The sequence below is a fragment of the Canis lupus genome, chromosome 31 (assembly GCF_048164855.1).
Source record: "Canis lupus baileyi chromosome 31, mCanLup2.hap1, whole genome shotgun sequence".
Classification (NCBI taxonomy): Eukaryota; Metazoa; Chordata; class Mammalia; order Carnivora; family Canidae; genus Canis; species Canis lupus.
The window spans coordinates 9,837,850-9,854,603 of NC_132868.1; the positions used below are offsets into that span (position 1 = coordinate 9,837,850).

At 41.1% G+C, this 16,754-nt stretch overlaps 1 protein-coding gene across 1 annotated transcript in view; it reads right to left on the reverse strand.

Moving 5' to 3' along the window:
- Positions 1 to 16,754, reverse strand: part of ADAMTS16 (ADAM metallopeptidase with thrombospondin type 1 motif 16) — a 149,662-nt gene that overhangs the window by 69,196 nt on the left and 63,712 nt on the right. Inside the window, exons 11-14 of the mRNA XM_072807448.1 lie at positions 8,917 to 9,012; positions 3,881 to 4,029; positions 2,099 to 2,271; positions 202 to 332 (exon numbers count right to left, since the gene is read on the reverse strand). Of these exons, the coding sequence (XP_072663549.1) occupies positions 202 to 332; positions 2,099 to 2,271; positions 3,881 to 4,029; positions 8,917 to 9,012 (549 nt within the window). The remainder of the gene's footprint in view (positions 1 to 201; positions 333 to 2,098; positions 2,272 to 3,880; positions 4,030 to 8,916; positions 9,013 to 16,754) is intronic.

Here is a 16,754-nt window from a genome sequence, read left to right on the forward strand (position 1 = left end):
CGAACCTCTACTGCAAGGAACCCCCAGGGGCCTCGGGGGGGGGGGGGTGGTTTCTGGCTTCCCCTCCCCACCCCAGCTGGCTGTGAGAAGGAGGGAGAGGGCAGGATTTAAATGTCTGGTGTCTTTGGCCCCTTAGACGACGCCTGGCACAAAGCAGACTGTCTGGAGACGTGTGTGGAACAAATGAACGATCATTATTACCTCACATATCCCATCTATACAAACATTACGGCTATCCTCCGAGCATGGAGTCCCATCTTTGACTTTATTTGACAAAGAAAAGAAGAAATCAAATCCTTCTGCGATACAGTAGAGTTTGCATAAGTGCTGATCTTAAAAAGAAATACACACACAAACACAAATAAGAAAGATACTTAAGCTCTGATCATTTCCGCTCTAAATTTCAGATAGACTACTTAAAGTTTTTTTTTAATTAATTTTTTTTTGCCCATAAAATAACTCCCACACAATATTCATTGCAAAGACATTTTTCTACGGTTGTCGCACGAGGCTCAGGGTTCCTTCCCCTTTTTCATTCCTATAAGGCGTCACTATTAGTTTTTACTTTGCTGTGTCCTTTCCTGTCCTTGTTCTTTACCCACTGGTTGGCACATAGTAGGCATTCAATAAATATTTGTTGACTTGAACTACAGCATGACTGTTCAACTATCTTAACTAGTATGATTGACTACTCTCTTGTAGAAATGCAAAAGGTCGTTACCATTTGGTAGCAATATACAAAATTCTCACAAATAAAATGTAAAAAAAGAATTCAAATAATCACCAAATTTTGTAATAGCTAATGCATTTGATGAAATATATATTTTTGGAACTATAAAAGGAGTAACTTTTAGATAAAATCTCCAGAGGATAAATTTCCTATAAATAAGATTGTCAAAAAACACTGATACATGGAGAATATAGACATCATTGTACACTTAAGCATGGCAGACCAAGTTGGCTTCCTCTCTTGATAATCTATTTCAAAGATTTTATGAGCTACATAATTTATATGGACTTTCATAGAAACTTATTTCCCTTCGTTCTTAGTAAAGAAGGGAAGAGTTAATGATGAAAATATCCTCTGCCTTAGGAATTTTTATGGGCTCACATCTCATCTACAAATATTTTTGTTTATAGTACAATATGAGATCTAAATGGATAACCCTAAGAATCAAGTTGAGTATGTGTTTCCAACATTAATGTATTTATTTCCTGAGATTGTGAAGTCAGGAGTAACTCCCATATTTTGACCTTATTTTAAAGTCCTTTCTCCTTTTTCTCCTGCCTACTTATTTCTCACTGACTCAAATTTTACTGGGTTTAGCAATTAAAAACACAACTAAAAATGCTTTGTGTGAAACTCCTTAAAATTTTCCTTTGAGAATGTACTGATTTCATAAAGCTCTTACCATGAAAACATTACGTCCATTGGGCTGGGGAAGGGTAATGTCAGGTGAGATTTATGTATTTCTTAAGTGTTGCTTGGACAGTATTCCCAGTTTCAAAGAGTGAGATGACTAGCTGTTCTTTGAATTTCTCCTTAAATTATGCCCATTGAGCCACTAAATCCAAGTTATTTTAATCTTAAGAATAATACATCTTCCTCTCAACCTGGAGAGCACATTCTGACATAAACTACAGATAAACTTCTTGGTTTAGATCAAGACTTTTGAAAATAGTATACTTGAAGATTATCTGATTTTCAAAAAGATTCTAAACTTTTCCTCCCATTCTTTGGCCATTTTAAGTGTTCAATGGGTGATATGCTTATAGCAATATCACCATCAACTTCTGTGATTTGTAACTGGGAAAACATTGATCCATTATCAATAAATCATCTGTTTTGAACATTTTATCACTTCTTTGAAGCTCTTACTGTATTATGCACACACTCTCCATTTGCCTGTTAATTTCTGACCATACAGCTGGTCAAGTTTAGACAAGAAGCCAGTGGCCATGGGGCAGACAGAAGAGCCTGTGACCTCACACAGCGATATGATTTACCCAAATACCACACTTAAGATCGTGTAATTCTTTAAAGCGAAAAGATAACAAAGCACGAGGCTGTCACTAGAAAGAAGGATTTAAGATTTACCTTCCACTTGGGTGTATGGCTTCCACTTGTAGTGCCAACCTCGGAACCGTTTGCCATTGTACTCGGCACACTGAGCCGCGCGGAAGTCAACACTATTGTGGGGACATTTCTGATTGTTGCAAAGCCTCAGAGTACGAGTTGAGCCCTCACAAAACTTCCCTCCATGCGATGGTCTGGAACATATATTTTGCAGTTAGAAACCTTGTATTTTGGGGTAACTGGGTGACGAGCATTTAAGGAGGGCACGTGATGTGATGAGCACTAGTTATCTTGTATGTTGGCAAATTGAATTTAAATAAAGAAAAAGAAAAAGAAACCTTGCATTTAATAGCTACTCTTCCCTCCCTGGAAATTAGGCTTTTTGGAGAGATGAGCAGATCCTGTTAAATTGCACACAGTGACCAAGGAAGAAAAGTGCACTTCCAAGGGACACTGACACCTTCTTACCTATTAACGATATGGGAGGTATTATTTACAATGTCAGTAGGGCAAGTTTCCATGTGGAAGTGGGTTTGCCTGCATCTGTTCACTGCCACCTCCCAGCACCCCTCCAGAAGGCAGGGGGACATTGCGGTTCTCTTTGCTCCTCAGAGGTGGGACCCCTAAGCCAGGGTGGCTCTCCCAGGACTGCATAGTTGATGGAAGGCAGAGCTGAGATTGATACTCAAATATTTTGCCTTGCTTTCTAGATGGCAGCTTCTTTCTTACTACCAGCTTCCCTGCAGTAAGGCCAGGACACCAGATCAGAAGAGTAGAACCTGTTACCTTCCACTGGTTGGTGCAAAGAACCCCTGCTTACCACCCTGGAATCCATGTGGACACACAGGGAAAGGACATCCTCTTGACGCAAGGGACTTAATGGGTGTCACACATTAGAGACAGGGCTAAGGAGCTGTGATATTACTCATGTTTTAAACAAACTGAGGTATAAAAGGAGGATCTGGAAACACCCCCACCCCACTGCACTGGGGATTCCTTCTGACTGTGTTTTCTCACAGAAGGCCACAACTAAACCACATGTTGCAAAGGTTAAGATAGTTGATGAAAAGCCAAGCATTTTGCTTTATTTCACATCAAAAAATGGTTCTCACTGATTCTTACTCATTTGTGTTCTCTATGCTTTTCTGATTTATTTGCTTATTTTAGGCAGACACTTGGTATTTCACATAAATGTGGTTAAAATCCATTTCCTGAATGTTGCTGCTCGGTCCAGTAGTTTTAAGCATCTTAAACTATACCAAAGAGATGTCATTGTTTGAGAAATACTTCATAGAATGACTTCCCTACATAGTGATCCTTTTAAAAAAAAATTCCAGTATAGTTAACATATAATGTCATATTAGTTTCAGGTGTACAATGTAGTGATTCAACACTTCCATAACACTGGGTGCTCATCAAGACAGGTGCCCTCCTTCATCCTCATCACTTATTTCCCTTGGCTTCCCACTTATTTCCCTTGGCTTCCTCCCCTCTGGTGACCACCACTATGTTCTCTGGAGTTAAGAGTCTGTTTCTTGCTCACTCTTTTTCTCTTATTTTCCCCCTTTTGTTATTTCTTAAATTCTACATATGAGTAAGATCATATGGTATTTCTCTTTGTTGGACTGACTTACTTCATTCATCATAATGTCCTCTAGCTCCATCCCTGTGGTTATACCTACTCCCTGATTCTCCAGTACCATGTGACGTACAGATGAATATCACTGAGCTGAGGTACACAGTCTGCTGGGAAGGTTCACGGCGTAGAAATCACTTGTGAGGAGGAAGTGCAGACATGCTTACTTGGGATTTGTGCACAGGCGGTCTCTGTGAGACACCCCTCCTCCGCAGGTTCTGGAGCAAGGGGACCAGGAAGACCAGTCTGACCAATGGCCATGGGTGGGCTTGGGGCCTTCATCGCCGTACTTCACACACTGTCCTCCACGGCACCACTGAAAGTTAAAAAAATAAAATAAAAAAATAAAAAAATAATAAAAAAAAAGGTTGCCATGACTCACAGGTGGATAGGCAGGTCCATGGCTGCCATGATACTCAGCCGTGGGGAGTTGGGTTGGACAGGCAGACATCAAAAGCCCACTTCTGTGTAGCACATCATACCAGTACAGTTAATGTAGCTTTTTTCTTCTTTCCAAACCTAGATTGGCTCTATAAATCCCCCCAGAGGAAGATACAGAGAAGAATCATTTTCTAACATCTGAGCTGCTGGAATTCAGCACATTTAATTAAGTAGTGTTGTACAGACTTTCAGTCTGATTGTTGAGCTCTCCAGTGAGTGAACTCCAGCCTCCCTGGAACAACGTGCTTTTCATAGCTCTTTGAGAACAGACAGAGTCTTGGGTAGAAAAGTCCAGCTGGAGGCTCCATGTGACTCAACACCTTGTCATTTCTGGCTGGTGCTCTGCGCCTTCACTCCCAAGCACCTGGGCTCGGAGCCTGGAGCCTGGAGGTTGTTAGTGGATGCACATCAGGGGTCACACTGCTTTCCAAGGAGATAAAACAGCCCACACAGGAGCTCCATCTGCCCCTAACAGGCTGAAGATGCTATCAGCTCTCCTTTCTCAAGAGGAGTGCTTGTCAATGCTAGTTCACACTAAAAGCCATGTGTTTTCTTCTCTGCCATCACATGTAAAGGGTACACAACATCTAATGTTGTGTTCAGTTGTGCTGGCTTTCTATACATGGTTTGGTGTAGACTTCAACATCTTTGGGCCATCTGTTGAGAGGAGAAAAGGCAGTTGCTTGTCCCTTGCTGCTGGCCTGCATGGAGGAACAGAGCCTGGCCTGAGGGATGTAGCTGAGGGATGGGGTGAGGGTGAGGGATGGGGTGAGGTCTCCTCTTGTCTGTCTCTAAGATTAGGGCCACCAGATTTGTTCTGGGAGAAAAGATAGGGCTTTACAAGAGGAAGGTAATAATACTTCAATCATTATTTGTGGTGTTGGGTGAAAACACATCACATTGTGGGTATTTGACTATTGTTGTCACACAGAAATGGCCATTATAAATGGTTTGATTTAATATAATTTAAGGAAGAAAAATTAAACACCAGTGATTCTGAGGATGAAAGAATCTTCTCAATTCTTTCCAAGAAGAAAAAAAAAAAAAGTTTCTCTTTTGTTACATCCTGCCCACAACCCCAGGTGATAGAACCAAGTCCTGGAGTCCCCCTGACACCCTCGGCTCAATGAGGGGTGTGCAGGTGACAGCAGGGCTCTGTTCCTTGGTGGGCTGATGAGTCCAAGGAGACAGCTGGATCTTAGCAAACCAGGGTTCAGTTCCTTGGGACTTTGGGCAGGGTCCTGGGACAAAGAGGGACAAGGACTGTGTCTGTTGTGACCGTTTTGTCCCATTTAAAGAATCATCTGGTCAGAGCTTTCTAATACAGTAGAAAGAAAATGGGAAAGCAGGACCTCACAAGTTGAAAACTCGGAAAATATTTCCAGGTTTTGAAATCACTTGAAATAATTCTTCTTTTATGGCTATGATTAAGCCAACGAGTTGGTTAAATTTTTTTTTGTATATTTTTTTTTTATTGGAGTTCGATTTGCCAAGAGTTGGTTAAATTGATTTTGCTTTGGTATTTAAGGATTACTTTAAGAAAATGTGGTTTAATTTTGTTTTAAAATTACTCAAAATATTTACCTTTTTTTCAAAATTTATGGTTTATTCTGTTTATTTTTTTAAAGATTTATTTTTATTTATTTATGATAGACATAGAGAGAGAGAGAGGCAGAGAGAGAAGCAGGCTCCGTGCCGGGAGCCCGACGCGGGACTTGATCCCAAGACTCCAGGATCGCGCCCTGGGCCAAAGGCAGGCACGAAACCACTGAGCCACCCAGGGATCCCCTATTCTGTTTATTTTTTAATGTAAGACAATAATTTTATAGATCACTATTTCCTTTTCTTTGGTAAGTCATAGTACACTACACATGTTCTTTCATCCTGCTTCTCCACTTAGCAGTGTGTCTGGAGATTATCTCTTGGAAGCGTGTAGACAGCTTTCTCATTCTGTATTTGGTGTTTTGCCCTCTTCATGGACATCTGCATGGTTTCTGGTCTTTGGCTGTCAAAATTCGTGCTGCAGTTAGCAGCCTCACCAATGCAACTTCTGTTGTTTGTGTCAGTGTATCCTCAAATGACTATCCTTTTAAATGCCATTTTAAAAAGTCTTTCTGAAAATCTGAGGAGAAAGCATGTATCATATCTCCCATGGAGGTTGAGGGGGACGCGTGGGTGCAGGCAGACACAGACCCGTAAACACACTCACTCGCATGCACATGCGACCTGGACTATAATTCCACATGAATCACCTGTGGATCCCAGCATGAGCAGGTCAGGGGAAGAGACTGTTAAATAGACATAAGACATTTCCACTGAAACATCAGTTAAGTTTCCGAGTACTGCATCCCATGTGTCTCACCATTTTATATTTTATTGATGGACAGGGTGGCTTTTGAGAAAAGGCTTTACCTTAGCAAGCAAGATGGCGTGATGAGTACTTGTTTCTGCTATGATACTGTCCCCAGAGTCTTCAAGTCACACCCAAACCCAGCACACACGGGAAGCACCCTGATAAAGTCCAATAGCGGGCTCAGGGAGTAGGCTCTGAAAAGGAGCCTCTGTATTAGTTCTGCTGTGTGGCCTGGGGCAAGTTACTCAAGTGCTCTGAGCCCACATGTCCTCCTGAGAAACTTAGGGATGGTGCAAGCTACCAGAATGAGTTGTTCCAAAAATGCAATGCAATGACACAGGCCAAGTACCTAGCACCAAATGTAAATATAATGCAAGAATGGTTTAATTCTACATTAGTGACCTGTAATTGTTAGAGAGCTAAAATCTGCTTTCATGTGTGTAAGGCTGTAATCTGAACCCCTCGTCCTGGATTTCCCATGGTGTAAGCACAGAAAAACCTAGTGTCCTTTCCCTGGAAGGGTTTTTTGAGTGCACCCAAGGCGGGGCTACAACGGGCTTACCCTCACAGGGTGGTCGTGAGGATTGAAGGTCAGTGATGTACTAAGGATGGAGTCTGACACTACGAAATGCAGTTTAGTTCTGTTTATAACCATGCACAAGCCTCAAAGGCAGCACAAGGTGGAGGGAGATAGGTTCCATCCAGAAGAAAAGTTCACAGAAGCAGTACAAATATTGCCAGTCATCCAGAACACACCAACTGCTTTGGGATACTGCAGTGTTGACATACTGACTTCTGGCAATGCACACTTCTAAATCACTGAACCTCAGGGACACAGGAGAACCAATAATACAGGAAGACACACAACTAACAGCAAAGGGAGCTTTGGCAGGAGCCTCTGATGCTGTCCCACCATGGTCACCATGCAGCCCTTGGGCAGAATACATTATTCTGGGTAACTTTTAGGCATGTACTCTGCCTTAGCATGCACTAATTCTTTTTTATATGAAGGAATGGCCCATATTTGGAAATACATGGAAAATAATTTAAAATACCAATGAAGTTCAATTTAACCATGCTTTCGGGGTAAATAAAATATAAAAGAATATATAGGTGATTCTGAGGATGCGCCACAACTCTGAAGTCAGTCCTACAGGAAGTAGGGGACTTGAGAAGTGTCTCATGCCCAGGTGACCTGTATCTCAGGGGCAACAGCGAGAGGACTGCCTATTTTTCAGGAAATAGGCAGAATTTTGCAAACTATCACCTGAATAATTTCTAGCCAATTACATGCAGAAAGAGGCAATCATTGGCAGCTTCAAACTCAAGCAAATTCCCTGGTGTCCTGTGACAATGGCCATCTCCAGGCTGTGGTGCATCAGTATGTGGCTTGTCTCTTTCCTCTTCCAAGAATCTAAAGGCATTTTTATTAAATTTTTTGCGTTATGAATTATGTAACTACTGTCATTTATATCTCTAGAAGGATTTAATAATCAACCCCACCTTCTCTGGGGGACTGCAAATAAAGCCCATTGGCGTGTGGAGCACAAGCAGACGCTCTTCTCACGTAAGTGCACACAGCACAAATTAACACTGTTTGTCAACACATTTAACCTTTGCTGTCTGTACTCACATTTAAGTAGACTCAGGCTGTGATATACTTACTTTGGAATTTACACATAACAGATCAATGCTATTTAGACATGTATCTCTTTCATGGTTATTAGTGTCACTACAGAGGTCACACACCTAGTAGCACAGAAATGGGTACAGGGACCGTTTGGGTCCAATATCTATCAATAGCCTTGTATTTTAAAAAGAACGATGCACTCACAGGTTAAATCAAAGGAATCAAAATAATTCTTTTGGGTGTAAAGGTAATTTATTTCGACAAAGGAATGATCATTCCTTCCCAGTGAGCAATAAATGTGCTGTTTATTTCTTTCATAATGTATTTCTCCTTAATGTATTTCTTTTTTCCTAACAAACACCTCTTCTTTTTCCCAGGATACATGGTAGGTCAGAATGGTCTGCTCCAGGGTCTTTAAATTGATTGCTCTGTGGCTTTAATAATACTACCTAAAGTGGGTTCCATGCATGGTTGAAATATGGCCAAGAGTGTAAAGTTTCCCTTTATTAAATGGATGTAGTCACCACCTGTTGCTTGGCATCTATGTCTACTAATTGCAGATAGCCCATCAATTACATCATGGGGAGAGGAGTAAAGTGAGGAGGGAGCCCCCTTCACAGTATCAAAATAAATTAAGCATCATTCTGAACTGGGGGTAGATTTGCACAAAAAAATGAGGAATACAGGGTGACAAAATACTGACGCAGGAGGAGGCAAGGAGTTGGGTAGAAAGGTTCTGACATCTGAACATGACGCATGATCTAAGATTAGCTCCTTACCATGTCATGCCCACAAATGGTGCCTTCTGCTGCGGGCATAAACTTAGTCTCACATTTCCTTCCAATCCGGTGGCACCACAGGGCTTTACAGATATCCTACAGGGGAGAAAAGGTCATTAGTATTTCAGATGGTCCACAAATCTATAGTAAAATATTACTGAAAAATACAAGGGGAAAGTAACTATTATAAATTAAGAGCCATTATCTACTTAGCAGTAGAAAGAAGCATTAGTATTTCAGATGGTCCACAAATCTATAATAAAATATTACTGAAAAATACAAGGGAAAAGTAACTGTTATAAATTAAGAGCCATTATCTACTTAGCAGTAGAAAGAAAGAACCAGAGAATTAGGTTCCAGACTTGTCTCAATTACATCCCTGAAACTTTATTTATTCCTATGTATTTACCATAAATTTAAGAAAATTATTTTTTCTAAATTAAAAAATAAAATACTCTTAACTTAGAGGTTGCAAAAAACTGTAAACAAATTATAATTATAAAAAAACTGATAAAACCTAAAATTTTATCATTTATGTTTGGCCTCACCATTCACTAAGTCTCTAAGTCTGAATCCTCATTTCAAGATTAAAGATGATTATGAAACTTTCTGGCTTGTCCATCCATCGATCCATCCATCCATCCATTCATCCATCCACCTACTCACCCACCATCCTCAATCATTGATGAAGGTCTAGAATATGTCAGTTGCCTTGCTAGGAGGCCATTTCCATAAAGAATATGACCCAGACTGACCCTCTGGAGGATGGTCTAATGGGGTAAATTTGCTGTAAGTCACCATATGGTGCACATGGAAAGAGATGCCCCTACAGGGGAAGAACACAGTGCAGTGTGAGCCTGTTGGAAGGAGGAAGGAGGAAGGAGGAATGGGCTTGGCATGGACACTCAAAAAAGGACTCATGGGAACATGAGATCTTTGAGCCAACTCCTGAGCTGGAGGTATTTACTGGGTGGCAGGGGGACGGCGTTCAAGGAGAAAGAACAAAGACTCCATGCAAAGGAAGGAAGATGTGAAGGAAAAAAAATGAAAAAATGTGTGTGCAGAGGAAGGAAGACCCACGTGGCTGACCTAGCGGTAAAACAAAAGAAGATCTGAGAGTTACACACTATGAAAGTCTCTCCAAGTGCAAGGAATTAGTTTTCCTTTCATTCTCTTCTGAGCCCAAAGGAATGTCTTAGTGAAAGGCAAGCAGTAGGACTCAGAAAATGATGGAAACTTCAGGAATGCCAGTGGTAGTAGCTTCAACTGCATGGGAGAAAAACATTTCTTAAATTATCTGCACAACTATTCTGAATATTTGAACAAGCGGCTGTGTTATTTCCCAAGATATTTAATGGCTGTATCTACTGGGTGATCTGTATCATAAACAAAATGCAACACGGCCAAACGTGAACATAGTTTTGCTTCAAAGATGGCATTTTGCTGCCTTTATGCTTCCACTCCCTATTTCTTGATGTTAAAAGGTGTGATCGATCCTACGGAGCTTCTCTGCACGGCGTGTGTGAGTGATCTTTTGAAGGGGGTTGTTTCTAATAACCAATATTAATTTCACTTTCATAAAACTATTATTAAATCTCTTTTCTAAGCTTAATTATTACATTTTTGGAAATGGAGGACATAAATAGATTTCCCACCTGTACCTCTCTCACTAATAACTCAACTTTGAGGAACTTGGAATGGTAAGAAGGAAACCTTCAATGTTTAATCTAGGTATCAGCTGCGTTTATTTTGAAGTGTCAGAATAACCTCCTATGGGTACAATCAGTGTAACGTTAAATTTCATTTCCCTGCAAAGTCCTCCAAGACCACTGAGCATGACTGGGGCAAATATGTCATCTGGTGTTTAGTGCTTTCCTTGCCTCCCAAGATATTAATTGGCATGCTGCACTGGGGCCTCTGTTCTTGCCCAGAACAGCATTGAGGGATCAGAGTCCTAAGAAGACCTCAAGGAATCCATAAAAGCAGGGGCCTGGGTATCTGTAACTCTCCAAAGGGACAACTGGAAAGCTCGGCTTGCTTGCAGGGTGACAGTTTGAGAGAATACCAGGATATAAATAAAGCTTCCTTGAAACTGGAGCTCACGGACCCAGGCTCAAGGTCTGGGTGGAAAGGTGGCGGATCAGAACCAGAGTCTGGGGTAGGCATGACTGCCCTTGAGTGGTGGCCCACTGCACACAGCTGGCTGGCTGGCTGGCTGGCTGGCTTACAGAGACCTCCTAATTCAGGAGCCTGGGATTGCACACACAAGCAAATGCAGGCATGAATGGATGAATGGATGAACAAATGAATGAGTGGGAGTGAAAGAGGTAGCCGCTCTTGTGGGCAGGCCAGCCGGGAAATGGACTCAGTGGTCTAATTGAGAGACTGGGCTTCGGAGAAAGAAGGTGTATCTGGTGAGGACGGGAAGGGCGGACCGGGGCAGGTAGAGTCCAGCACGCTTGTATCCTTGAGGATGGCAACACCCACTCCTCAGCTTGTCCTGAGAGCTACGTGAAGTGGCTGTAGGTAACATGCCCAACTCAGACTGGCACCAAGCCAGCACACACTTCCTTCACCACTCGAAGGGAGTGAGGTGGTTCCAGCCCAAATGAAGCTCTCTGCAGGGCTTCCTGGCTCTGGCCCTGGGGAGCCAGTGGTACCAATTCATGGGGCAGTTTCAAAGATGATCCAAGATGATACAAAATAAATGTTTTAAAATATGAAATTATTTTTCTGTATTTCTGGCACAGTGCTCGATACCTAGCTGACTTTTAATAAATATTTTCTGAGTGAGTTGAACATCTGTTAGTTTGTTCCCATGGAAACCATGAACAGAATGAGTGGGAACATTTTTTTGTGTAAAAGGAAATTAATAACGGTCAGTGCAATGTTATCATAAGGACATCTAAGACAACATAAGGGGGCCACCTTATGTCTGAAAATAGATCTAGACCCTACTATTTAAAATATTTTCTTTTTTGAAGATTCTTTTTTTTTTTTTTTTTTTTTCAGAGAGAAAGAGAGCATGAGCAGGAAGGGGCAGAGGGACAGGAAGAGAGAATCCTCAAGCAGACTCCCTACTGGGCATGGAGCCCAATCCCACCACAGTGTGATCAAAACCTGTGCTGAAACCGAGTTGGACACCCGACCACCTGTGCCACCTAGGCACCCCTAAAGTATTTTCCTAATAGACTTACAAGATAGTTTTCTGGAACATTCTACAGAATAAAGAACTACGAATGGAAGATACTATTAAAGGTGACAGTCTTTAACTTCACCAAGGACAAAGCTCTCAAGTATGGGATGCAGGTGATAGCTTGCCCAGAAAGCATGTGACCCACTAACCCCAGTGGCTTATGCCCCTTGTGTACTTCAGCCCATCTCGGAACCTGCTGCGTCCCCAGTTCAGCTCTCCAGGCAGAAACCAATCACAAAGAGTTAAAGGAGCCTTGAAATATCATATAATCCGTGTTAGTGTTATTCAACATATAGAAAAGTATTTGAGACTTTGGTACCCTAGAGAAATAACTGACATTTAATAAAAATATGACACTCTACCCTGGAAAACAAATACAAATTCTAGTACCTCAAAGAATTAGATAATAAAATGGCCATGAAACAACCAAACAACTAAAAACCAGTTACACCCTCTTATCATACTTTGACTAAACTGCTAACTTCTAGACAATAATGCGCAATGATTGTATTAAATCAAGCATTATTATTGTATGTCATTACATTCTTAATTAAATTTCAGGGTCCTCTTGGAACAAAGACCCTATTAAATCATATGTCTAGGGCCAAGGACCTGGAATGTAAGACATGCTGGGTGTGGGGGAAAGCTCCCAATTTCACATCAGTACCCAAGACACCAAGGTGATCAAATTTCAAAGTAATTCTGGCAGCCTGTATCTCAGACTGCAGGGTCAGGCCACCGAGTGCTGATGATATTGACGAAGCAGAACAGGGCACTGGATGAAGATGCAATGTTTGCAATAACTAATGGTTAGGAATAAAAAAGCTGAAGCCCACACGGACAGCCCATGCTCGCTTTCATCTTTGCAGGTGAGGAATCTGATCTTTAATGAAGGTGCTCACCTGAGAGTCTATCCTATAATTCAAGAGCTATGTTCATGAAGACCCACTTCAGTCGCACTGACTTGGTTGAATTAAGCATTACAACCGAACACCTCAAATAAAGCCAACATTTTCCCATGACTGTGTTGGGAGTTTATTGTGGGATTTCTCTACTGTGAGTGCAGCGTCACCGGATCCATTTCCTCAAACTGTCTGTATTAGACTCTCCAAAAATACAAACTGCAAATGTCATTACAAATCAGGTTATAATGAGATTTGTAATTTATCACAATTATTTGTTTTTCAAGTAGTGGGGTGCTTTATCAGTAGTTCCAATGGTCACTTGACGAGGCATCAGAGGACAGAAGAAGCCAAGCTGTGGTCATACAGGTGTGTGAATTTATACACGTGAATGTAAACACACATTTGTCCAAGAGGCAGATGCATGTGCATTTGCTATGGCTATTAATTTTTCAAACTAAGCAGCAAATGGACTTGAAAGAGTCCCTTTCTTTTTTTGTTTGTTTTTTGTTTGTATTTTTTTTATTGGAGTTCAATTTGCCAACATATAGCATAACACCCAGTGTTCTTCCCATCAAGTGCCCCCCTCAGTGCCCGTCACCCAGTCACCCCAATCCCCCATCCACCTCCCCCTTCCACCACTCCTTGTTAGGTGTCTCTCATGTTCTGTCTCCCTCTCTGATATTTCTCAGTCATTTTCTCTCCTTTCCCTTTTATTCCCTTCACTATTTTTTATATGCCCTAAATGAATAAGACTATATAATGTTTGTCTTTCTCCAATTGACTTACGTCACTCAGCATAATACCCTCCAGTTCCATCCACGTTGAAGCAAATGATGGGTATTTGTCGTTTCTAAGACACGAAGAGATGGAAAAATATTCCATGCTCATGGATTGGAAGAATTAATATTGTGAAAATGTCAATGCTACCCAGGGCAATTTACACATTTAATGCAATCTCTATCAAAATACCATGGACTTTCTTCAGAGAGTTGGAACAAATAATCTTAAGATTTGTGTGGAATCAGAAAAGATCCTGAATACCCAGGGGAATATTGAAAAAGAAAACCAGAGCCGGGGGCATCACAATGCCAGATTTCAGGTTGTACCACAAAGCTGTGGTCATCAAGACAGTGTGGTACTGGCACAAAAACAGACACATAGATCAATGGAACAGAATGGAGAACCCAGAGGTGGACCCTGAACTTTATGGTCAACGGATATTCGATAAAGGAGGAAAGACTATCCATTGGAAGAAAGTCTCTTCACTAAATGTTGCTGGGAAAATTGGACATCCACATGCAGAAGAATGAAACTAGACCACTCTCTTTCACCATACACAAAGATAAACTCAAAATGGACGAAAGATCTAAATGTGAGATAAGATTACATCAAAATCCTAGAGGAGAACACAGGCAACACCCTTTATGAACTCGGCCACAGTAACTTGCAAGATACATCTATGAAGGCAAGGGAAACAAAAGCAAAAATGAACTATTAGGACTTAATCAGGATAAGAAGCTTTTGCACAGCAAACGAAACAGTCAACAAAACTAAAAGACAACCTACAGAATGGGAGAAAATATTTGCAAATGACACATCAGACAAAGGGTTAGTATCCAAGATCTATAAAGAACTTTTTAAACTCAACAGCAAAGAAAGAGTCCCTTTCTAAAATCACATTTGCCCATCTATCACCATGTTCAACAGATGTTAATAGAGGAGCCCTTCAGTGCTAACTGCTGGTTTAGGCACCAGGTAATTTGCTTGTTATTATTTATTTATCAAAGATTTTATCTATTTATTTGAGAGAGAGAGCATGAGCAAGAGGGGGGGTGGTAAAGGGAGAGACAGAGAAGCAGATTCCCCACTGAGAAGGAGTCCAATGCAAGGTTGGATCCCAGGACCCTGATCATGACCTGAGCTGAAGGCAGATGCTAAACTAACTGAGCCACCCAGGTGCCCTGCTTGTTATTTATTAATTTAAATTTCCCATTAGTGAACTTCTGGATCTTTATACTTCAACTTAACAAAATAGACCTATTTTCATAAAATTTCAGTAGCCGTTTGTTGAAAAAAATAAATCTTATAACTGAAAATGTTCTGAGATGCTTTAATTCACATGGAAAATAATCTAACTGCCCCACCGTATCTAAATTTGAGATTCAGGACCCTAGAGATTCTGGCCACACAAATGGTATTTAACTTAGAAAACACATAAAGTTTACTTACTTTGAAGAACAATTAAAAAAAAAAAAGAACAATTTTACATCACAGGAGATGAGCTGACATAATTGATTTTAAGGGATGTACTTTTTTACTTTTTAACCTGAAAAGGTATTTCTTCTACTGTCCATGATGAAGTAACTGGGACCAGGTTTACTTTTCCAAAGAAACACCACATAAAACTGGACAAAATATATGGGCCAGTCATTTTAGACTTTGCAATAGGCAGCATAGTATGTGTCCCTTGAGAGAAGGGAGATTCATAAGGTGAGTGCCACTTTCACTCCATCAATCTGCCTGGGAGCACTTTCCTGATACTGTTCAGAGAGGTGGATCCCAGGCAGACACCAACAGTCTTCCTGAGGGGAGGATGCAGAGATCAAAGCTGGGGCCTGCAGAAGTAGCTGGGAAGCTGTCAGAATCTGGGGCCAGAAAGGAAGAAGCCGCCTTAAGTAGGGGGCCCCAGATGCCTGCCTGAGGATTTCCTGCAGGTTTTTCCTAATCTGTGGGGTGAATGGCTGATGCACCAGATGACACTACATGTGGCCTAGCATAGGGCAGCAGCTCTGGGCTGGCAGCTGAGCTGCTGGATGACAGAGGCCATGCGATGTTGGGAGACACCGGAGTTCTGGCCCACAGGCAATGGAGAGACCTCAGTAGGTATCCTGGGCCCTCCGTGGAGAGCCCGAAGTCTACACCCTGGGAAAACCCGAAAAAGAGGACCCCTAAGGAAGAACCAGAGAAAGCCTCAAAGGGTGAAGGGATCACCTATTATAATAATATAATACAAATTCATATAACATTAGGTGATCTTGTACTATGTTACAAATACACTTAAGGGTATAAAGGAAAAAGTGGACAGAATGAGAGAAAATACAGGAAATTTCAGTGGAGAATAGAGACTATAAAGAACCAGATGGTATATCTGGAACAAACACTTAAAATCACCCAAATGTAGAGTTTGCTGAATTGTCTAAACAAATGATTAGGAATACCAGGAGATACAGCTGATGATCAACTTTTTATCAGAGACAGCTGAGTCCAGAGGAAAATGGAATTATATTTTTAAATGTCTACAGGAAAAAAAATAAAGAAAAAACTGTTTAGGATTCTATATTCAGGAAAAATGATTCTTTAAAATGGAGGGTGGATTTAATGGCATTTTCAGATAAAGAAAACCTGACCTACTTTGTGCCTAGCAGGTGCAGGCTACTGGGAAGGCTAAAGAAAGATCTTCAGGCCAAAGCAAATGATGCAATTCGAAGCTGATCTGTAAGAAAGCATAAGTACTACGTAGTAAATCTGTGGGTGAATATAAAAAATGATGTTATTTTACTTAAAAGCAACTTCCTATGTTAAAACAAAAATTTTAACGTTGTGTCATGTGGCTTGTAACATGCACAAGGTGAAATACATGATGGTAACAGTACAGTGTGAGGGTCACATGGATTCACTTGTTGTAAGTGAATTTGAATTTGCATCTAAGATGCAAATTAAGGCAGAAAATAGAATTG